The 24,209-nt window shown below is 45.8% G+C and overlaps 1 protein-coding gene across 3 annotated transcripts in view; it reads right to left on the bottom strand.

Annotated features, from left to right (window-relative positions):
- Positions 1 to 5,858: 5,858 nt before the first annotated feature.
- The window catches only part of Rft1 (RFT1 homolog), a 58,782-nt gene continuing 40,431 nt past the window's right edge, over positions 5,859 to 24,209 (bottom strand). For 2 of the 3 annotated variants that reach the window (XM_029555398.1, XM_029555399.1), the window contains exons 11-13: positions 21,873 to 21,978; positions 15,257 to 15,506; positions 5,859 to 6,076 (exon numbers count right to left, since the gene is read on the bottom strand). In XM_029555398.1, the coding sequence (XP_029411258.1) occupies positions 5,882 to 6,076; positions 15,257 to 15,506; positions 21,873 to 21,978 (551 nt within the window). In that variant the 3' untranslated portion in view covers positions 5,859 to 5,881. Of the gene's footprint in view, positions 6,077 to 14,309; positions 14,939 to 15,256; positions 15,507 to 21,872; positions 21,979 to 24,209 lie in introns of those variants that run through there. The other variant, XM_008851818.3, reaches the window with a different exon arrangement.

The following is a 24,209-nucleotide window of genomic DNA, read 5'->3' on the forward strand; positions in this document are numbered from 1 at the left end:
GGAAGAATGCTCTATATTCTCCACATCTTTACCAAAGAGATAGAGGCTTGGCTCTGTATACCCCACCCCCCTTAGAGACCAACCTGGTCCTGGGCAATTTGGTGTTGCCATGACAACCACACACTTTCTTCTTCCTTACTTAGCTGATTGAATCCAAGTTGCAGATTAAATCCTGCTGAGTTGTCTGCAGTCATATGAAGAGAGCTATGTATTTTCCATCTCCTAAATGCCTCTGCTGTCCAACCCTTGTCTCTTGCTGGCTGAAGCAGGGAAGATGTGCCCTATACAGTCTCCCTATGCCCCTGGGGAAGTCCTGCTGGCAGAGTTCCCTTAAGGTATGGCTTTCAGAAATACCTGCAAGGCAGAATCATATACAGCTGCTAAGGCAAGCAGACCCTATAGCTGAGATATCTTCCCAGGCCAGCAGCACCTGGCTTATTAGAGACAGGACTGCTCTTGGTTACTGTCTTGAATCTCTTCTATCCAACAGGGCCAACAAGTTCCATATTGGGGGTAGTTCTTCTCTATTGCTGGTCAAAAGAGGCTGAGTAATACTATAAACTCAAAATTTCAGGCTAGAGGCCCCAGGCCCAAAGGCCCAGTCATCTAAGGTGCCAGCTCACATACTGCCAACACATAGGCAACTCCCAGGTTTGGTGGACTAAGTTAAGAACAGCAAACCTCCTGAGCAGAGAGCTTCTTAGGACCACTAGTTCCTGCCTCCAGGTTCCTGCCTAACCTTCTCTTGATAATGGAGTGTGAGCTGGAAGCCAAATAAACCCTTTCCTCCCCAAGTTGGTTTTGGTCAGTGTTTTATCACAGCAATAGAAAGCAAACTGGAACTAGCCAAATCAAATCAGCAAGCTCCAGATTCAGTGAGAGACCCTACTTCAATGAATAAAGTAGACAGTAATTAAGGAAGAATCCCCAGGTCAACCTCTAGCTGCCCCCTCCCACGCACACACGCACACACATACAAGCATGCATGCACGAACACACATACATACATACATACATGCATACACATAATAGTAAAAGAAATGTGACAGACATAATAACAGGAAGTAACATCACATTATAAGAAAACACAACACATAGGGTGGGTGTGGTGATGCACACCTGTAGTCCCAGCACTTGGGAGGCAGAAGCAGGAGGATCTCTATGAGTTCAAAGCCAGCCTGGTCTATATAGTGAGTTCCAAGCCAGCTGGGCTACAGGGAGACCCTGTCTCAAAAAAAAGAAAAAAAAATTAAAATAAGAAAACACAACACATGAACTATTTAAACTCCATGGTGACTTTTAATCTAGGAATCTAGCACACTTCTGCCTGAATGCAGCTATACCCAGGCCCCAGTTTTGGAGTTCATAGGCCCACGAGGTCCCCATTCCCCATCCTACTCTGAAGGACTGACTGATCAACCTTGACTCCCCTATGCCTCCACACTGGCTTTTTTTTTTTTTTTTTCTTGAAACAGTATCTCTGTAGCACAGGCTGGTCTGGAATACACCGTAGATAATCCTCCTGCTCACCTTCCCAAGTGTTAGGATTATAAGTGTGTGCCATCACACCTACCTTCACAATGGCCTTGGAGGAATACTAAGCAGGGATTGGAACCTTACATAGAAAGTGGACTCCATGAACTCATATGCTCCAGACACCTAATGTCAACCACTTCACACCTCATCAAGGATCAGTATCAGGCCCAGACTAGTCTGGTGTTCCCTTCCTGGTTCCTTTCTAGTGGGGCAGAACACATGTCCCTTCTCAGGAAGGGCACCCTAAGCTCTGGAAGGTTAAGTTCAGCTGGTTAAGCTGAACCTGGCACCCTTCATCCAGTGTAGGGAAAGAAAGTCAACAAAAAGAAGCAGCGCTTGTGGGGGCTGTGCCTGAGAAGTTTACTCAGGAGACAATAGCTGGTTTTTATCTTTTGCTTTATTTTTTAAAGGAAAAAAGGAAAAATCAAGCATTCTTCTGGACCAGCCTATGATACATGGTTCAAAGTGAAGTCCCCAGCAACTGACAGTTGATAAGTAGGGTTATATACGGGACTGCCCTCCCAGGCTGAGACAGCAGGAGAAAGCCATGTCTGGGAGAGTATGTGCTGCTGCCCACATGCCTAGCAGGGCCCACTCAGGCCTCTCCATTGTTTTTTCAGAAGTGCTCACAGCATCTGGCCTCCCTGGACAAAGGCACATTCTCTCTTGTCACCAGGTCCCTCTTTTTTCTGTCTGGACTAATGTAAGGCTACAGGAAACTCTAACTAAGCAGCTAAGGCAATTTCTGAAATTGCTAAAAATCACGCAACAAGCTGTTTCTGGAGCATCCTTGAGAGGCCCAGACTGCACCTGAAGGGCATCTGCTGGTAGCCAAGGCCCTCCCTGGAAGCTATGGCTTCACCACCCCAAGCTTGGTTGCTGGCGCTTTCCTCAGACTATCTGGATGCCTGGCTCCCAGTCCCTTGTCCTCACCCTTTGAAGCACCTCTAGGAACAGAAGGGCCAAAAGGCTTAATTTCCTCTTTACAGTTTGCCTTTAAGAAAGGGGAAAGAAATATTTCCACTGGAAAAAAAAATACTTAACTACATGCATGGATTGGATTTGGCTGAGATGGGGAGTGGGAGGCAGCAGAGGTAACACTAACATCCCCAGAGACCTTGGTCCCCTCCGCACTCACTGAACTCCACTAGGCTGGAAGTTGGAGCCTCCTGCAGTGCAGTGCAGCCCACAGCCTCTCAGTTCTGGTACTCCATGAGACCAAGTGCTATCAGGCCCATTTTAGAGGAGTAAACTGAGGCTTAGAGAATCAAGTCCCTAATGCAAAAACACAAAGAATGAAGAGATGAAGTGGAGCTGAGCCTGGAGTCTGCCTCAGGTCCCTCTAGATGTCCTTGCCACCTGCCTTCCTAATTCTCAAGGGAGAGAGAAAATAGGCATATTGGGAGAAAGGAGGGGAACAAGATGGGGCCAGGAGGTGAGAGCACAAGGCCACTGGCCCTGACCCAGACAAGGCCCTGGCTGGGCAGGTAGTAAGGGAAGGACATGAGGAGCAGAGGCTGGATAGCACCTGTTTTTGAGGCTCTAGATGGTATCCTAAGAACCAGTCCAGGCAGAGGCCAAGAAGGAGATGAGGGCAGGGATGGAGTGATGGCTCAGTGGTTAAGAGCACTGGCTGCTCTTGCAGAGGACCCAGGTTTGGTTCTCAGCACCTACATGATGGCTGACAACCATCTGTAATTCCAGTTCCAGGGAATCTAACATCCTCTTCTGACCTCTGTGGGCATTTGTGCACTTACATACACGCAGGCAAGACACTTACACACATAAAATAAAAATAAAAAGAATTTTTTTAAGGGGGGATAGGGCCAGACATGGTGGAGTATGCCTTTACTCCCAGCATTCTGGAGGCAGAGGTAGGATCTCTGTGAGTTCAAGGCCAGCCTGGTCAACATACTGAGTTCCAGGCCAGCTGGGGCTACAGGGTGACCCTATCTCAAAAAGACTTAAAAAAAAAAAAAGGGTAAAAAGGGGATAGGGACTTGTGTTCACCAACAAAATGTCTTGGGCTAGGTGCAGTATATGATGACAGGTTTAACAGAAAAGTTGCTAATTATGTAGAAATCATGTGTATTAGAGGCAGGCATAGTCATATATCCCTGTAATCCCAGTACTAGGGAGGCTGAGGCAGGAAGACCTTGAGTTTTTTTTATTTTGTTTTTTGCTTTTCTTCCTCTCTCCCAGAGGGGAAAGGGATCAGTTGGTAAAGTGCTTGCCATGCAAGCACAGGGACCCGAGTTTGGATCCCCCAGCACCCACGTAGGAGCCAGATGTGGTGCTGGCACATATGTGTAACCCTAGCACTGGGAGGGTGAGGAGAGGGGCAGGGGCAGGAGGACCTCTGGAGCTCACTGGCCAGCCACTCTAGCAAACTGATGAACTCCTGGTTTGGTGTCTCAAAAAATAAGGTGGAAAGCAGAACCTGACATCAACCTCTGACTGCTGCACACCTTCATGCACAGCATATGTGCACAAACACACATCCAATACATGCAGAAATACACATACACTACACACATACACACACACGCACACACATTTAAAAGAATCATTTAGTTTTCCGTATGGAGACTTTTAAGCTTTAACTTAAAGGTGCTAAGTATTTATGTGCCAATTTCTCTTATTCTTTGCTAACTCAGCCCCAGCAGATCCTTGAGTTGGGTAAACATGAATGTTGGGGAAGGACCGCAGAGCCAGAGACAGGATGGCCATAAGGTCTTGGATGGACCTTAACTCTTCCATTTTCTTCCCATCTGTGTGGCCACTTCTCTATGCCTCAATTTCCTCACCTGTTGCATGCAGACAATATATTTCTCCTTACTTGTAATGTGTAGGCAATGTATTTCACAGTTAGCAAATGAAGATGCTCTTGTCCACAGTCCGTGAGTTCAAGAAGAGCCACCAGGGGAGTATAATTAATTGCATAAAGTACAAGAGCATGCCATTAGAAAGCCAACATGGAGTTGAAGAGAAGGCTCAGGAGACTGAAGAGATGACTCAGATGAGAGCACTGGCTGTTCTCACAGAGGATCCACGTTCGGTTACCAGCACCCACACAGCAGCTAACAACCATCCCTAACTCCAGGTCCAAGGGATCAGATACCCTCTTCTAACCTTCATGGGCATTGCGTACACATGGAGCCCCTATATATCAAAACACCCATACACATAAAAGTTAAAAAGAGACGGCTCAGCAGTTCAGGGGTTGGGGGTTTAGCTCAGTGATAAAGCACTTGCCTAGCAAGCGCAAGGCCCTGGGTTCAGTCCTCAGCTTTGATAAAAAGAAAAAAAAAAAAAAAAAAAAAAGATGGCTCAGCAGTTCAGAGCACTTCTCTTGCAGAGGACCTGAGTTCTATTCCCAGCTACCACATGGCAGTTCATAGCCACCTGTGGTTCCAGTTCCACCTGTGGATTTGATGCCTTCTTCTGGTCTCCTCAGGCTCCTATACACGTGGTACACATGAACTCATGAACTTACATAGTCACACACATATAAAAATAATAGATAAGAGCTGGGCGTGGTGGCACACATCTTTAATCCCAGCACTTGGGAGTCAGAGGCAGGTGGATCTCTGTGAGTTCAAGGCCAGCCTGGTCTATATAGTGAGTTACAGGACAGCTGGGGCTACAGGGAGTCCCTGCTTCAAAAAGACAAAAAAAAAAAAAAAAGATAAATCTTTTGAGGCTGGAGAGATGGCTCAGCAGTTAAGAACACTGGTTGTTCTTGCAGAAGACCCAGGTTCAAATCCCAGCACCCACATGGCAGCCAACAATTATCCGTTAGCTCCAGTTCCAGGGGATCCAACAGCCTCTTCTGACCTCCACAGGCACTGCACAACACGGGTGCACTTACCTACATGCAGGCAATACACGCATACACATAAAATAAAAATGCTAAATAAAATTTAAATAACAGATAAATCTTTTTTTATATTTTATTTTTATTTTATGTGTATGTGTATTGCATATAGGTAAGCGCACCCCTTTCATGCAATGCCCACAAGAAAAGAAGAGGCCATTGGATTCCCTGGAACTGGAGTTACAGACAGTTGTTAGCTGCCATGTGGGTGCCGGGATTTGAACCCGGGTCTTCTGCAAGAACAACCAGTGTTCTTGACCACTGAGCCATCTCTCCAGCCCAATAGATAAATCTTTTGAAAAAAGAACCTCTCTTGTTTTAGACTGACTAGACCTCAGTGGATGGACTTGCACTGGGGAATGTCTGGGGTCAATGACTTGACACAGTGGGCCATAACAGGAATGACAGAGTATATGGACTCCAGTTGGGGGCTGGAGGGTGCTGGTGGGGACAGGGGTATAAAGAGGATTAAGATTGTTTGAGATGTTCTGTATGAAATACACAAAATACATACGTATCATATATATCACCGGGGAGGGGGGAGGCTTGCTGGCATGCTTGAAAAGACAGACATGGACACAAGCTGTTTCCTCCAGTGATGGTGTAGATATCAGAAACATCAAGGCAGGACACCTCTGCTGGCCTTCCATCCAGCGCCTGGTCCTGGATGGAAGCAATTCCCAGGATTACTACAGGGACAGCCAAGAGGAAGCAGAAGCCAGAATCTCTGATGTACTTGGGAATTACGCCCATGAGCCCTGCTGGGCCACTAGAGCACCACATGACTCCACTGTCACAAAAGAAACAAGTGTAATCAGCTCTGTCCCTTCGATTGCCCCCCATGGTCTGGCATCTGCACACCTGTAAGAACGTGCTCTTTATCAGAGAGATGCCTCTTGGGGATCTCAGAAGCCACATGGGGAAGACAACAATCTTCAGCTCTAGTTCGAGAGCAAAAGGATGTACCATGCTAATCTGTTTGTTCATAAAATTGTGCTGACTCCCTAGGGAAACAAGAAGGAAGGCTATGTTAGCAACGTCTCTGGTTTGGTTAGAAGGACATGTGGAGGAAAATATGACTGTATGTCTTTTGGCTACAATGTCTCATTCTCTAGAGTCTTTGTGGTTTTTCCTGTAGAACCCAAGGCAGGCTCTGGGGAGGGGCAGATAATGCTCTGAGGTTGGGGAGTCTAGAGTTACCATCTTTACCCAGTGAAAAGACTGAGGCTCCTGTGTCACAGCTTCCCTCTCTGAGTCAGTGCTTAACTCTCCTGGAAACCAAAAAAAGCTTCTGAAGGGGGATGTCTGGAAACCTAGTCACCCTAGAATTACCATTTATAATATTCTGTTCTTTTCTTCCTTTTTCCCTTTTCCTGAGACAGGGTCTTTGTAGCCCAGTCTTGCCTCCTCCTATCTCAGCCTCCTGAGTGCTGGGATTACAGGTGCCATGTCATCACACACAGGTACCATTTCAGGATTTTCAACAAGAGGTGCCAAGCAGCAAGGAGCTGGGAACAAGCCAGTGCTGCCCACAGTGAGTCTCCCTCTCCCTCAGACTTCTTCACTCACCCACCACAGCTGGTGGAAGCCATGCATTATTAGTTCCACATAATTGGAAAGTGTCAGGATCTCCCAGGCACAAACTAGAAACATACTTTCAGTTGTCACCTCCAATGTGACTAATGCAGTCTCATCTTAATTAAGTCAATGTTCATTTACTGTTCTGATAGCACCCAAGTCCATTCCGAGGTCCATTCCATTCCAAGATCCAGTCCAATCCCAGGGTCGTGCAGATGAGATCCAGGGTAAGAGGCTGGTGGGAAGGAAGGCCTGAGATGACCAAATTTTCAGTTCCCTTCCCTACTCAGCATAGTGAAACCAGGTGACCGCTACTAAAGGTATTTGTCAGGCCAGACCAACATTATGACAATAGAGTCAACAGTGTCTTAACTTCTGGGCACTTAGGTAACTAAGGCTTACTGGAGGGACAGAATGTCACAAATGATGATCTAGAAGATTCCTTTGCAAGGCAACTGTTCTGTCACAGGACCTCATGGAGTTCCTGAGGCTGAAGGGCAACCCTGGACAAACTATGTTACCCTATAGCCTCTACCTAGAAACAGTGGGCCAAGGCTTACCTGATGTCAGGGTGACCCATCTACTTATGGACTTATGACTTACGGCAGCTGCCTTACAAAGACACCTGGGCCAGCTACATTTCTCCTTCAGGGACTTGGTGCTCAGAAACAAAAAGAAGGAAAGGGTTGCTAGAGGCAAAAGGTGGTGAGAGAGACTGGCTCAGTAATGGAGAAACCCAGCCACTACCTGAAGAGCAACATCTGGCCCTGGGCCCTCTCTTTCCTTCTACTGCCCACCAGCCTGACCCTTGATATTAGCTGAGATGAGAATTATTCCAATGTGTAACCAGGAGGAGCTGCAGGCCCAGCCTCTCAGTTTCAGGAGCAGCCCCTCCTCAAAGCCAGGCTCTTCCCAGCATGCCTTTGCCTCCCTTGCTCCCCAGCTCTCAGGAGTCTGTCAGTCAGCCTCACAGGTGCCGGATATAACCTTCAACTCTTTGGGAATCTGAGAAACGATCAAGAAGGATTTGGAGCATTCCCTACAGTCTCATGTGTTAAAGTCTTAGCTGCCAGCCTGTGGCCCTGTTGAGAGGTGGTGGAAACTGTCAGAGGTTAGGGCCTAGAAGAATATTATGTCCCTGGGGGTGTACCCTGAAAGGCATGTTACAACTACTGGCCCTCTCCTCCCTCTTTATGTCCTGGCCACCATGGGGGTAAGCAGCTCTGTTCTATCACATAGTACCATAATAGTCTATTTTGCCACAGGTCCAGAGCAACAGGACCCAGTGATGACAGACTGGAACCTATGAAACTGTGAGCCAAAACCAAATCCTTCCTCCTCGAAGTTCTTACCTTGGACTTTTGTCACAGCAATAGGAATCTGACTACTGCAGAGAGGGACACAATTTTTAAAAGGGTTTTATATTACTATCTTTAAGTATGTGTATGGGGGTGGTATGTGCATATAAGTGCTGTGCCCTTGAAGGCCAGAGGTATCTACAGTTCTGAGCTGCAGGACATGGGTACTGGGAACTGAACTCAGGTCCTCTCAAGAGTAGCAAGTGCTCTTAACCCCTGAGCCAATCCTCCAACCCCATCAGAAACAAAATTTACTAGTTCCAAAATACAAAGCTTCAAAACTAACTAAAAAGTTTTGCCAGGCATGGTATGCACACCTTTAATCCCAGCACTCAGGAGGCAGAGGCAGGTGGATCTCTGTGAGTTCAAGGCCAGCCTAGTCTACATAGCAAGTTCCAGGACAGCTGGGGCTACAGGAAGACCCTGTCTCAGAAAGACCAAAAAAAATTTTTTTTTAATTTTTATTTTACGTGTATGAGTGTTATGCCTGCATGAAGTGCACTTGTGTTGTGCAATGCCCATGAAGGTCAGAAGGAGGTGTTGGATCCCCTGGAACTGGAGTTACAGATGGTTGTTAGCAGTCATATGGATGCTAGGATTTGAACCTAGGTTTTCTGCAAGCCAGTACTCTTAACCACTGAGCCATCTTTCTAGCCTTGATTTTTAAATGTACTAAGCATAGCATCATGTCAGTTAGCCAACCACAGCTTATAGGTCTGACAGGATGAGAAGGGGGTTTCTCCAAAAGTGAGTGTGTAGGAGCCTGTAGAGGTTGGGACCATTTGGATATGCCCACTCTGATGCCAAGGCCTATTTGAAAAGATATGCCTAACTCCAGAAAGCTCACCCAAGGCACTTTCCACTGAAGCCACAACTCCCAAGAAGGTGGAGAAATTTAGCAGGCAAAAAAAAAAAAATCAACTGCATTTTGTTACAGGACAATCAGTACCTCCTGCCAATTCATCCGAAGGACAAGGAAGATGTATTTTTAAGACCTTCCTTCATTAAGCTCCTAAAGGAGGATGAACTACATTAAGAGCCCATTTCCCCCACAGTTCTGGTTAAAAATGAATGGCTCTCTCAACAGAAGGACTGATAATGCCAAGGTAAGTGAAGTGGACTGATAATGAGTTCTCCTATCCTGAAATTGCTCAAATAAAACACTTTGTTACTCCCGGAAGCTAGTCCGCAAATGAAATATTTACATTAAGGGCTGATTCACTCAGGTACAACAGATAACAGTAAAACAAATTATTTTTCACCTGCATTGTTGTTGGCTCAGAAATCTTATTTCCAAATTAAATACACGAGTCCCTTTCTGGGTACTTGCAGACTATTCATCAAATAAAAGTTGTATTTTATCATTTATTTACTTATTTTTAATTTTATTTCTTATTGGGGGAGGGAGTACATGCCATGGCATGCATGTGGGAGTCAGAAGGCAACTTTGTGGAGTTGGTTTTCTCCTTCTGCCCTTATGTGGCTCCAGGGATGGAACTCAGGTCCTCATGCTTGCAGGGCAAGCAGCTACCTGCTGAGCTATCTCGCTGGCCCAGAATGTGCATTTTAGAGCAGTATTCTTGTTCAGTTGCTTTTTCCAGTTCTGATTTGCCTTTGAGAAGTTCCTATGGGACCCCTATACTTGTGCCTCAGCTCATCTTTCCACATCTGATCCTTTCTGATAGTCTTCCCGGCTTCCAGTGTAACTTCTAGAACTCTCCTTCAGAGCCATTAAGAACATACAAGTGGCATTCTGAGCCTGGAGGATAGCTCCCAAGGGGTCTCAAGACTGAGCTCCTAAAACTTTCCTCACCGTTAAGTACCCTGTATCCCCACTTCACATGGTCGCAGGGGCCTGGCCCACCTCCTGTTTCCACCTGGCCTTCCACTAAGAGCAGCACTTTCTGAAAGACTTCCCCCTTCCTGCTCTGATTTTCTCTCATCCTCCCCAAGCACAACCTGTTTTTCTTGTGGCTCTTCCTAGACTGGGCCAAAGATCAAACTCTTCCCATTCAGCAGGGAGGCCACAGAGCAGCACCCAGAGCCCTACGTTCTAAGGCTTCCCACCTTTCACCTGGTTCCTCCTCCTTCAGGTTCTGCATGCTGCCAGCTCCTGTCTTTCCTCAACACCAAGGCAAAGTTCCCAATAAAGTCTGTGTATGTGAATGAGTCACAGAGTCCTCGTAGCCTTCCAGCCCAGTGAAAGGAAATTTTACTACCTAATTGAAAGGGCTGCCCCAGATTCCCTAAAACCCACCCTACACTGAAATTCCAAGAATGTCAAAGAATGGCTGCTTAATAAAACAACTTTTAAAAACCAACCAAGACTAGGAGCAGGCCAGAGAGGAGCTAGGTGACAGATGCATAGAACACACAGTGGGGTCTGCTGAGGTGTGGAGAGAAGTGAGGGAGGCCCCAGTTTCTCTGTCCCAAATCACAGAAGACTTCCAGTTAGTTACTCCTTCTTCCAAAGTCAGGAATCATAATCCCAGTCACACCACCAACACAGAGGAACACAAGCAGTTTGCATACTCAAGATGTTTGCCTACCTTCCTTAGGAACTTGTTTACTTTGTGGAGCTGGGTGGTGTGTGTGTGTGTGTGTGTGTGTGTGTGTGTGAAACCTAGTTTTGTGCATGGGTGAAAAACCCTCTACCCTTGAGCTACACGCCTAACCCTACTTATAAGCCCCCTTCCTTTGGGGGGAGGAAATGTATGAAAGATCTTTACAAGACCATGAAGACAATAATTTTATTGTTTTAAACCAAGGTATTGTCATGAAACTAACAACATACATATAGGTGTAAAGAGGGAAGGAAAAAAAAAAAACAGGAATGGAAGAACTGTGCTTGTAGTAAAACTGAGAAGTGGCAGACTGGGAAAAGAAGACAATCTCCAGAGCCAGGAATCTCTGTGGAAGGAGCACCAAACAGCGCAACAATGCAGTGTTTCTCACTGAGGGAAGCCCAAGCCAAGTCCAAATGACCAATACTTACACGTGTCAGAGGAGCACAGAAGGCCATCAATACTGTTAATCTCATCAGCTTTTATAAAAGAAAGCGTCTTCGAGACTTGTTTCCATGGAAAAGAATTCTTAGAATATTTTAAGGAGTAATCCCAGAAAGTGAGGCTACTTAAAATCCTTAATAAGGAGAGGCAGCCTGCCCGACATGGATGCAATCCAGTATAAGTACCAGAGGCCATGGCTGTATTCACCTGGGCGTCAGAGAGCAGGCCAGGTAGCTGAGAACTGTGGAGGGCCTGGTCCAAAGTGTTGACAGCTGAGAAGACAGGTGTTAGCAATGAGAAAACATGCATCCATGCATTGCTTCTAGAGCATGAAGAAAGCCTGGGAAGGAGCTGACCAGCTGACCCAGCTGACCATCTTTTAAGAGAAGCAGGAGCTGACAGCAGCACTTGGTGGACAGCATGGGGAGAGGTGAGATGCGAGGAGCCTGCAGTCTGCTGCAGAGCCCCTCTCTACCTGAGAGTGAGAACCCTGCGGTCCTGCTCCCCAAACCAAGGTAGTCACAAGCTGCTGGTGCCAGGAGCAGCAAACAGATACTGTGAGCGTGAACATAACAGGTCCTGAGTCTGCTGCTAAGGCGGTGACCAAGTTTGGCAGCATCATAGTCATGTGGGCTTGCTGACAAAACTCATCCCTGAGCTCTGCCCCCAAACAAAGACTCTGAAGGTATGAAGTGGGTCCTAGGAACCTAGATGTCTAGGAACCTGAAATCTGGGATGTTCCAAGGAAGGTAGTCCCAGGACATTTTGGAGTCAAGGGAGCATGAATTGATAGGGTTCTAGTGGCAGAGATACGAAGCACCCAGGAGAGTGAAGGGGTGGCTAGTGGCAGAGAGAAAGAAAGAGCTCATGAGCTCTGAAGGCCCATTCTGTGTACTCACAGGAAAGAAAAGGGACATGGAAGCTGGGCATGGTGGCTATCTTTAAAATTTTTTTTTTATGTGTATGCATGTATTGCCTGCATGTAGGTAAGTGCACTGGTGTCATGCAATGCCCGCAGAGGTCAGAAGAGGCTTTCAGATCCCCTGGGACTGGAGTTATGGACAGTTAGCTGCCATGTGGGTGCTGGGATTCGAACCCAGGTCTTCTGCAAGAACAACCAGTGTTCTTAACAGCTGAGCCATCTCTCCAGTGGCTCCTATCTTTAATCCCAGCACTTGGGAGGCAGAGGCAGGTGAAGCTCTGTGTTTGAGGCCTGCCAAATTTATATAGCAAATTCCAGGTTAGTCAGGACTACATGGTGAGTCTCTGTCTCAACTCCCCCCAGCCCCCAAAAAGATACACAGGGAGGACTGCTTTCTGTGCCCTCTACTCCACCCCATGGAACCACTCATTCTACTGTGCTAGCCTGACCCAGCTCATAAAAACATGATTGAATCATCTTAGTTGCTTAGGATATCTTGCATTTAGATACTGTCCCTGAATAAGTGCAGAGCAGCCTCTGAGTAGATAAAACCATGTCTAGGTAGCCAGGCACAGTGGTCCTATGCTACTGTCATCCCAGCTACTCAGAGGCAGGAGGATCACAAGTTTGAAGCCAATCAAAGCAACTTAGGGAGCCCCCGTGTCAAAATAAATTTTAAAGGCTAGAGGTATAGCTCAATGGTAAAGTACCCCCCCAACCCAAAATATGTCAAGGTGACTGGGTGCCAGTTTTAGTGTGCTAGCAACACTAAAGAGGCTCGATATTTGGGCCTCTTTGTACTAACTTTAGTCAAGTGGTTTTATATGCATGCATTTTAGGCTCGTGAGATGGCTCAGCTGGTTAAACTGCTTGGTATGTAAATCTGACAACCTGAGTTCATTCCCTGGAATCCATAAAGGAAAAAGACAGCTGATATCTCAAAGTCGTTCTCTGTCCTCAGATACAGACACCATGGCACGACAATATTAATGTTTTTTTTAGAAAGAAAAAGCAAATGCATGCATTTAATGCATGACACTAATTGCCCTTGCTGACCCTCTAGAAGTAAGTATGGAAGATTTGGAGACATTGTGTCAGAGGATTATTAACTATTGACAGTCAAGATAAAGTTTGTGCATGCAGATCCAAAGGGCAACCATATCAAAAGGAGAATTACAAGGGAAAAAGAAAACCAGTTGACAACCCAGAGCAAGGCATGATGATCTCAACTGCAGGAAGCAGTGTGCAGGGTCAGGAACCCTGGCTCAGGAGGTTGCCTTGAGCCCATACCTCCTGCCACTCTTGCCCTGGCCTGGAATTCAGTTGCACTGACCAGTGTTGGAAATAATGGGTCAGAAGGGCTTGACTCTGAATCTTGCCATATGAAATTTGTCCTATTTTATTCTAAGGGTAAAAAGAGACACCTGTGTGATGTCCATGTGTAAAAATTATAGAAAGCAAGCCGGGTGTGGTGGCACACACCTTTAATCTCAGCCCTTGGGAGGCAAAGGCAGGCAGATCTGTGAGTTCAAGGCCAGCCTGGTCTACATAGTGAGTTCGAGGCCAACTGGGGCTACAGGGAGATCCTGTCTCAAAAAGATAAAAAGAAAAAAGTTATAGACAGCTATAAAGCAGCACTCCCCTTAGGGGCAAAGCAGCCCATATTCCCTCAAAGCCCTCATCTTTCAAGTGGCTAGATCCAAAGCCATTCGACAGTTGTCACCTACTCTATAAAGAATACTGAAGTGGCTATGCTAATGAAGACATGAGCTGATATGGGATACAGTGCTACCATGACAGGAAAAATTCTCAACTCTTTCTGGGAAATGTGATCTGCATTTCTTGGCTTTATCACTGTGTGTGCTGGGGAGATGGATATAGCTCAGTGGTAGAGAGCTTGCCTGGCATTGATGAATGAGGTCCCGAGTACAATCCCCAGGACCGCAAACAGTGTCTCAAAGATTTCTCAGAGTAGACTTTTCCATCCTCTAAAGATTCAGACCATAGCATTGACACAGCAAAGCCACAACTCTGAGGCTACGCTTTGTTCCTGTTTGGTGTGTTACACTAGGGCTCATGCCTCTTGTACAGAAAAACTATTCCTGTGAAGGGTCAGTGGCTATATCTCCTTTTCTTGGCCAAATGATGATTCTTATTAACATCCAAGACAGAGTTTGTTGGAGCATGTAGCTTCAAAAGGTGATCATTCTTGAAGGAGATTAATTCATTAATAGGCAAAATGCAGATTAGAACAAAATGGCAAAAGAATTGTGTCTCTTTTAAAAGGACTCTTGGGTTTTTACTTAAAAAAGACATTCCTCCTTTGGCTGGAAGACTTCAAGTGGACGATACTTCCTCTGTGGTTTCACCTCCAGGGTGGCTCTAATTCCACTGCAGAGCCCTCAGCAGGGCTTTTGCACAGCAACACGTTCTGTTCAAGAATCTCCCCATGGTAGGTCCAGGTACCACAAGTGTTCAAGCATCACTTAAGTCATATCATTTTGTCAGTGAGTCTGGTTCGGCCCAACTGAGTCCTGAGAAAATGGATCAGCTTGGTCTCTGTGAGGAACACTGTCCCAAGGGTCACTCCTAAGCAGATGGCCCCCACAATGATGTGTCCCAGCCTGGTGGGCCAGCCCTGCTCACAGCAGAGGAATGCCTGGAGAAAGAAACTAGTGTCACTGCCAACTCCTCAGTCTGTACCCTTCTGTAGGACAAGCAGGGAAAGAAGCTATCATCCAGCTTCCAACTCAAAAGGTGCAGTAATGAGGCCGGGGTGGGAGTGGGGGTGTCTTTTTTCTTCCCGCTGGTGACATTCTTTTGCTACATCTATCATACAGTGCTGTCCTAGAGGCCCAGGGAAGGGTAAGAAGGACAGACACTCATCTGTTAGGTTCAGGCTGGATGGGAAAGAGAAACTCAGAGGAAGAGCGGTGGACAGCCAGCAGAAACAGGTGAAGACTGCAGGGAGTCTTACCTCTGAAATACCAGTAATCCCACCACTGAGGGCAAACACCCCAAGGAGGACTGGTGACAGGTACAGGCCGGCCAGGGGCCTATGTGCACTCCCTTGGAAGTAGTGGTGAATGAAGCAAAGGCTCTGTGTGATCCGAATGCCCATGTTAAAGCAGTTGGCCAAAATGAAGCCCACACTGCCACACCAACTGGTCAGAAGATAAGACAACACCAGAAAGGAAGAAGACAGCGCCAGCATGGTGAAATTGTACCTGGGGAGATAAGCAAAGCAGAACAAGTGTGTTCAAACAGAGCAGCCATATCAACTCACAGAAAGACCTCCGAGTTCATGTAATTCCAGATATTCCCATAATCCAGGCTTTTTGTATGTGTTTGTGTGTAGGGATGTTCTATTTTTGGTTTTGTGCTATGGATCAAACCCAAGACCTTAAAAGTGTTCAACCACTGAGCCTTATCCCCAGCCCTTGCTTCTGTTTTGTTTTGCCTGTTTTTGAGACAGGTTATCACTCTGTAGTCCAGACTGGCTGTGAACCTGCAGTGACCCTCCTGCCCCAACCTCCTCGGTACTGGAATTACAGGCTTGAGCTACTATGCCTGGCTTAGCCCTTGGTGTTTTTGAGACAGGCTAGGCTATACGTTATATAGCCTAGGCTGGCCTAAGAACTTGTAATACAGCCTGAGCTGGGTGACCTTCAGAAATCTTTTTTTTTTCCCCCTTTTCCCTTTTGTGGTGCTAGGAACCAAATCCAGGGCCTTGCACAAGCTAAGCAAGCTTTTTTTTTTTTTTTTTTTGGTCTCCCTGTAGCCCCAGGTACCCTAGAACTTACTATATAGTCTAGGCTGGCCTTGAACTCACAGAGATCTACCTGCCTCTGCCTCCTGAGTACTGGGATTAAAGGTGTGTGCCACCACGCCCAGCTGCAAACATTCTTTTTTAAAAAATTATTTTTATTTTATGTGTATAAGTATATTGCCTGCATGTATTTAAGTGCACCTGTGTCATGTAATGCCCACAGAGGTCAGAAGAGGACACCAGATCCCCTGAAACTGTAGTTACAGACAGTTGTTAGCCACCATGTGAGTGCTGGGAACTGAACCCGTCTTCTGCAAGAGCAGTCAGTGCTCTTAACTGCTGAGCCATCTCTCCAGCCCCACAAGCACTCTTTACTAAGCTACATCTCCAGCCCTCAGGCTGGCCTTGAATGTGTAATTTCTTGCCTCAACCTCCCAAGTGCTAAGATTATAGGTATGGCCACCATGTTCAGCCACAATTCAGGTTTTTATAACATTGAATACTACATAGTTAACAAGGAAATGTGACTGTTCCCTTCACCCCTGAACAGAAAAGGAAACAAACATCAAGATATTAGTTGGGTGACACTTAATAATCAAAACATAAAAATCCCATTCAGGCCAAGTCTCCAATGTAAGCACAAGAATGTGACTGAGGCAGCAACAGTAACTCTCCGAGAGCTACTGTGAGGAGTGCTAGGGACACAGGCAAACAAACGTACATTGGCCTTATGCTGTGGAACTTAGATTTGTTTCCTAAAGAAACAAACCAGCACAGTGAGGCTGAGTAACCTGCCCAAGAAGTAGGCCCACACTCCAACCTGTCTGCTGGCCCATAGCTTTAGCGTTCCAATTCCACTCTGCTTTCCTTGGGATACAAGGCACCCAGGCAGTAGATCTCACGCAAATGAAGTGGCAGGCCTCCAGAATGCAATCTGAACAGCGAGAAAAGCCACTTCTTGGTGTTTTCCAGATCCTAGCACAGACTTCCTATGCCCTCTGCATCTCTAGGGCTCTTTGGACTCTGGAGCTAGATGGTTATGCTATGACTTTCATTTCTGATTCCAAAGCTGTCACCTTCAGGTCTTTGCAAAGGAAGGAACTCAGTCTTGACATCATAAAATTACTGCCACCGCCCTTTTAAAGGCCATGGTATGGTCATGAACCAAATTCCCCAGCATCTGGACTCTGCCTACCTCACAGCAGATACTCTGTAATCACACAGTTGTTGAGAGCACTAAACCCTTTAGCTCCACTGAGTTAGGTAGCCTCAGAAGCCATTGACCAGGTTCTGTACATGAGCTGTGGTAAGAAAGCCATTGTGTCGACTGAATGCCTAGCTATTGGTCCTTGTACTGACCAAGGTCAAGGTACAATGGAAACAGGCTTTATTACAGTACATGGTAAGAAACACACATACTCATACATAGTTCTTCAACAAAGGAGATGTAATTTCATCCAGAATACAACAGAGGGAGTTTATTTGCTTCTCAGCAGAAAATCTCTTTTAATGAGCAATGGCATACAAAAGCTTACACCTCCATACCATAAGTTTTTCACTAATTAGTAATCAATAATCTGAATGGATACTTTGTAACAGGCCACCAAAATAGGATCCATCAGTCCTTGGAGTTTGAGACAGATTGTTCTGTGCAATGCCGTCTTTTTAGCACTAATAGTCATTGCTATCTTAATCAGAGCAGCTGTAATTACCTGAAGGAGACCCTCAACAAGATTAGGCTTGTTGATGGACATCATTAGACCCTCACCTGGGATTCCAGCCACTCCCTCCTTCCTGTGATAATCCTGCCCCAGGTACACATGGTCTCAGGAGGTGCTAGATTAGAAGTGGAAGGTAGCTGATGGACGGGGGCTCCATCTATGCAGCTCTGGGGAAGTCATCCATGCTGGAGTGGAAATTTTCAGTGATACAGCTGTTTCGGGTCACCCATATTTCTGTAACTCCTCACCATATTCCAAATCCAGTAAGCTGGACTGAGTTGTTAAACTTAATTTGGTTTGTCCTTGGTGCTCTCAGATGAGTAGAATTAAGTTCACATCTCCCCAGGAAGAGTTAATGCAATGGAACCATACATTAAAAAACTTTTAAAGTCATCTTCCCCCAACTCCAGGTAAAATGGCAATAGTGAATGAAACCAACAGCTCATTCATGCTACTTAAAGGAGGGGCAAATTCAACAGTGCAGCCTCTTTGGTATCTGGGAAGAGTTGATAATGATGGAGAAGGGGGCACTACAGGTGTGCCAGGCATGGTGGTACAGGCCTACAATCCAGCAATCAGAAGGCTGAGGCAGGTTTGCAAATGTGAGGCTGGCCTGGACTACACGTCAAGACTACTTCAAAAACAAACAAATAAACAAAAATATTTGTGGATTTGGGATGGAGCTCAGTTGGTAGATATATGCCTAGCATCCTAGCAAGTATAAGGCCCTAAATTCAATCCCCAGCACTAAATTAAACCAACCAGTAAGGTGGCACCTACCTATAATCCCAACACTCAGCAGGTAGAGGCAGAAGGATCAGAAGTTCATCCTTACCTACACATGGAATGAAAAGCTTGTTAGAGAGTAGATAGATGCTCACAAAGTATTTGTCAAAAGAAAAATGAAAATAAAACATTCCTAACAAAAGAGAGCAAAAACTCTTTGGTAGAATACAATGAAAACTCCATCAGATCCTATATATGTAATGAGGTTATTCTGGGCTGGAGAGATGGCTCAGTGGTTAAGGGGATGTAATGCTCTTGCAGAGGACCTGAAGTTCAGTTCTTATTTGGAAAACCATTGACTGACCTGAAGTTGGTTAGGTTAAAGCTCACATTTGTATCAAAGTTTTTTCCAATTTATAATGTAAAATGTTCAGTGTAAAGTCATCCTATTTGATTCTAACAGTTAGCTAAGCCACCTAATTCTACCATAGAAACCCTTCCAGAGTTTTGTCTGGTTAAATTAATAGGACTGAAAAGGAATATTTAGGGTCTGGAATGACCTCAGGTGTTCCATATGCTCAGCCCAGTGTGGGGACCTGGAGTGCTGAGCTCAATACACATCTGCAGACAATGCACAGACACATTTTACTCTTTAGGAAAGGGGGATCCCTCAGACCAGAACTACATTAAAAGGTATCATAGCCTCTGCTTTTCATCTGTTTTCTAATACCATGAAAACAATTTTCTAGATGTGTAAATACTATCAAAATTCCAATATAACTTTGTAGCTGCTTTATATAGCCAATATAAAAGGAAACAAAGCCACCACCTGCTGTCCATGATTTCTTCATGATTTGGTCACAGGATTTTTGTTTACGCATTTGAATGTGTTTAGTGCTGCTTCACTTCCTCCACACTAATAATTTACTATGAATTAAATTTTCCTTCAATTGGCAGGCTCCTAGTTTACTCTGCCACAGTGTTTCCCATGTGCTTTAAATTATATTTTTTAAATTAGCCAATGTTAAAAGCAGCTTTCAAATCAAAACATTGTAATTTTCAAAGTAAAACTTTAACAGACCTCTTTATCCATGGGATAAAAGAGTAGACTCAATGCAATTCTACAGCTATAAATTTAACTAGCGGAGGTGAAAATTGTGTCTATACAACTAATTTTGGATCATGGTTGTGATCCACTAATAGACTGTGAAGTCAATTCAGCATGTTATAACATGGCTTTAAAAAAATATTTAGGAGCTAGAGAGACAGCTCAGCAGTTAAGTGTACAGCTCTTTCAGAGGATCCAAGTTCAGTTCTCAGCATCCATGTCAGGCAACTCACAGCTAAATACCTCCAGCTCCAGCTCCAAGGGATCCATGGCTCTCTTCTGACCTCCACGGACGCCTGTACTCACATGCACATACCCACACACAATATATAATTAAAGATAAAATATTTTTAAATTAACATTTGTATTTATTTATTTTGTGAGTCTGTGTGTGTATATGTGTGGGCACACAAGTGCCATAGTGCATGTATGGAGGTCAGAAGACAACCTTTCACTTTTCTCCACCTATCATGTGGGTCTCAGGGTTTGAATTTGGGTCATCAGGCTTGGCAGCAGGTACCTTCACCTGCTAAGCCACGGTGCTGGGTCTGTGATGTGGCTTTTTTTGTTTGTTTGTTTTTGAAACAGGGTCTCCCAGTAGCCCCAGCTGGCCTGGAACTCACTATGTAGACCATGCTGGCCTCAAACTCACAGAGATCCGCCTGCCTCTGCCTCCCAAGTGCTGGGACTAAAGGCATGCATCACCACACCTGGCTTAATGTGGCTTTTTTTTAATGAATGAAAGAATAAAAAGTATCAATGTGTCCTGAGCATCAATGAGATGCTTCCTATTGTCATATGCATCTACATGTATATGGGGTCATGGAGATCAGCTAGTGCCTATCCCAGGCTGGCAGTTTCCATAGTTTCAGATTCAGAATTGCTTGGAGCTGGTAATGATTAATCTTCCTGGATCAAGCCTCCTAAAACTCCAATTCTGTTTTTGGGGGAGGAGACCAGAACTCTCTAGGACAATCTCATCAGTATGGGCTGGCCCCTTGGCCAGGGGTCTCCCTGTAGTTACAGTTGACCTGGAATTCACTATGCAGACCAAGCTGGCCTCAGTGTCATAGAGATCCACCTGCCTCTGCCTCCTGAGTCCTCACACTCATCTTACAGTGATGTCTTAAGACACTGTCCTAGGACTTTTGGCATTTAAGATATAAGAGATGGATGATCATGGGTATGGGCCAAAGTTACTAAGCTAGTTCACAGCAGAATGATGGCATTTTCAGAGCACACACACACATATTCAAAGGCCTACTGATTCCAGAGGTAAGACAGGACAGGACAGCAGAAGTAGGGTAAACCAGAAGCTGTATTTTTTTTTTGAAGCTTTTACAATTTTATTAGAATCTTAAAGAAAAATCCTCAGGGCAGGCGAGCTGGTTATCTTGGCAGCTGCCTTGAGGAGGTGAATAGTGGGAAGAAAGAAAGAAAATTATGGAAGCCATGCAGGTTCTAAACCTGCATGGAGGTCAGACACGTGGCTGACTCGTAGCCACATGGCTGGGAGAAGGAAGCTTGAGAGAAAAAGTGAAGAACTACAAGATGCTAGGAGCAGCCCAAAGCCTTAGAGAAAGCATGTTTAGTAAGAAAGGCATGAAGAAGAAAAGGAGAAACTATACCTTCCTCAAGATTTCAGGAAAGCGGACAGACTTACAGAGACCTACATGACTGTGGCTGGTCCAGAAGGTCTGCCCAGAAGCTGTATTTCTAACTATCCCCACTGGTGAAGATTTGAGGATGGGGTCCTGATCTGAGGTTAAGAGATGTGAAAAACTTGTGGCAAAAATGTGTATATGCATCTGAGCCTTCTTCTGAGGAAAGATGTCACAGAATCCCTGAGATTCTCAGAGACCTAAAATCAATTTCTTAGAGACAAGAATTTGTATCTTAAAAGGCAACCTGGTAGCCCTCTAGAGCTGAGGACTACACTTAGGGATCCAGGCAAGAAGGCAGAGGAATAGAGGATGAGCTTGTCCTATGGTTGACTGCATACCTGGACAAATATTTCTTCTGGCCTGATACTCTCCTCCACCCGATGAAGGGAAGCAGAAAGAATAATGGCCTCCCAGTCCCACCATGGGAGAACACTAGTTAAACTGTGTCAAGGCAATGTAGGTCTTGGGAGGTACTACATTAGTGGTCTAGTGTGGCCTCTGAGAGAGCTATAGGTAAATCCATGCTCAGAATAAAAAAAAGATTGGCAAGTTACTTCACTTTGGCCAAAGACCATGATAAAAGGTGAACCATCTAGGTTACCTACCTGTCAACCTCCTCTTTGCTCATGGCAGCAAATGTGAAACACTCAGTCACTCCATTTATGGCAAGCAGGAGGACATAGAGACAGTAAGAACGCATCAAAACAGGACCTACAAGGAAACAATCAACAGAGTTCCAGGATTTAAATGTGATGCCCATATGGCCCCTCAGCTCCCACCTTGTGCTCAGAGAACTGGGTCATGGGACCTGCTGTTATCAGTGGGGGACTACATGTCCACTGGAGGAATCCTTGCTTCCCATGGCCCTGACTACAATAATCAGCCAAAAGCAAAAGGACAGTCTCCCCTACCTGCAGGCCTCTCTCCGGGGTAAATCCATTGCGCCCTCTGGGCAGTGACTCCCCCAGCCTCATTCACCCTCCCATCCCCACCGCCTTTCTCTCCTCTGAGTTTGGGCCCTGCCCCATTCCTTGTATTGGGACCCCAGACACCTGGGGAACCAATAAGGCTTCCTGATCCTTTTCATCCAGACCAACATAGTGCCTTCTCTGGGCCCCAGGAGCACTGCTTCTGGACCTGGCCCATCCCTCACCTCCCTCTGCTTCCCTGGGCCTGAAGGACTAGCCACAGGCCTCTCTCTTACCCACAGGCATCTCTCTGGGGTAAGTCCATTAGGCCCTCCGTGCCTTGACTCCCCCAGCCTCATTCACCTTCCCAACTTCACCACCATTCTCTCCTTCGAGTTTGGGCCCTGCCCCATTCCTTTTCTTGGGGCCCCAGACACCTGATCCTTTTCATCCAGACCAATGCAGTGCCTTCTCTGGGCCCCAGAAGCACTGCTTCTGGGCCTGGCCCCGCCCTCAACTCCCTCTGCTTCCCTGGGCTTGCAGCGCCTGCAAGCCTCTTTCTGGGACACTGGGGCTGACCTTTCCTCTTCCTGATCCTTTGCATCCAGACCAACCCAGCTCCTCAGTGCAGTCCCCAGGAGGCCGCCTCTTCCCACCCCATCTGCCTTTGCATCTCTCCTTGGCATGGCCACCAGCTGCCCTAGACCAGCATCTTTCCTGAGCCAGGCTCCAGATTAAAAACTGTTCCCCTTTAGGGTGGAGAGATGGCTCAGTGGTTAAGAGCACTGGGTGCTCTTGCAGAGGACCCAGGTTCAGTTTCTTGCACCCACAAGGTGGCTAACAACCATTCGTAACTCCAGTGTGTTAGGGTTCCAATAGCAGCCCCCTCCCCCTCCCCAACAGGGACCTACAAACTCTGCTGAGAAGCAGCCTGCCTTTCCTCTGACCTCCAAAGATAAGCAGAGTTCTTATCTTAAGAGGAAAAAGAAGACACTTCCACACCCTAATCCTACCTGCTTCCCCCTCCCTGATTCCACACCCTAAAGCCCCCATATGTAAAGTCCCAGCTCACAACCCGTGGACATTCTTTCCTGGACACTTTTCCTTCCCTGACATCCTTCCCTTCCTTCCCTTCCTTCCCTTCCCCCTTCCCCCTTCCCCCTTCCCGTCCCTTCTCTTCCCTTCCATCTTTCCCTTCATGGACATCTTTCCCTTCCCGAGGGAAAGGTGCCCCGTGTGAAATAAATCTATGTCCCACTGAGAATTCCATCTGAGCCTCCATGCCTCATCCATCCGCTCGTCTGCGCTGCTCGCTCCCGCCCATTCTCTACCTATCAAACATGATCAAGGAATTCAACGAATTTAAAGAACACACGAACAAACAAATCAAAGAACTAAAAGAAGATAGGGATAAACTTCTGAATGAATTCACAAAAGAGATAGAAACATTTAAGAAAACTCAGGCAGAAATGAAGAAGGAAGTACAAAACTCAATAAACCAACTTGAAACAACAGGGGAAAGCCTCACTGCTAGAATGAATGAAATGGAAAACAGGCTATCAACACTAGAGGATGAAGTTGAAGAATTGGACCACTCAAGCAAAGATTATGGAAAATTTAAGAAAACACAAGAATGGAATATACAGCCATTTTGTGACACCATAAAAAGACCAAACTTATGATTCATAGGCATATGGGAAGGAGAACAATCTCAGCATAATGGTATGGACCAGATCTTCAATAGGATTGTAGAAGAAAATTTCCTAAAATTAAAGAAAGATCTGTCCATACAAGTACAAGAAGCATATAGAACATCAAAAAGACAGGACCAGAAAAGAAACTCTCCATAGCACATCATAGTAGAAACACTATATATATAAAACAGACAATTCTGAAAGCTGCAAAAGAGAAACAACAAGTCACATATAAAAATCCATTATGATTACAGCTGAGTTTTCAGTGCAAACTATGAAAGCCAGAAAAGCCTGGACCAAAGTATTCCCAGTTTTAAATGACCACAGATGCCAACCCAGA

The sequence above is a fragment of the Nannospalax galili genome, unplaced genomic scaffold (assembly GCF_000622305.1).
Source record: "Nannospalax galili isolate Female #2095 unplaced genomic scaffold, S.galili_v1.0 scaffold485, whole genome shotgun sequence".
NCBI classification, from domain to species: Eukaryota; Metazoa; Chordata; class Mammalia; order Rodentia; family Spalacidae; genus Nannospalax; species Nannospalax galili.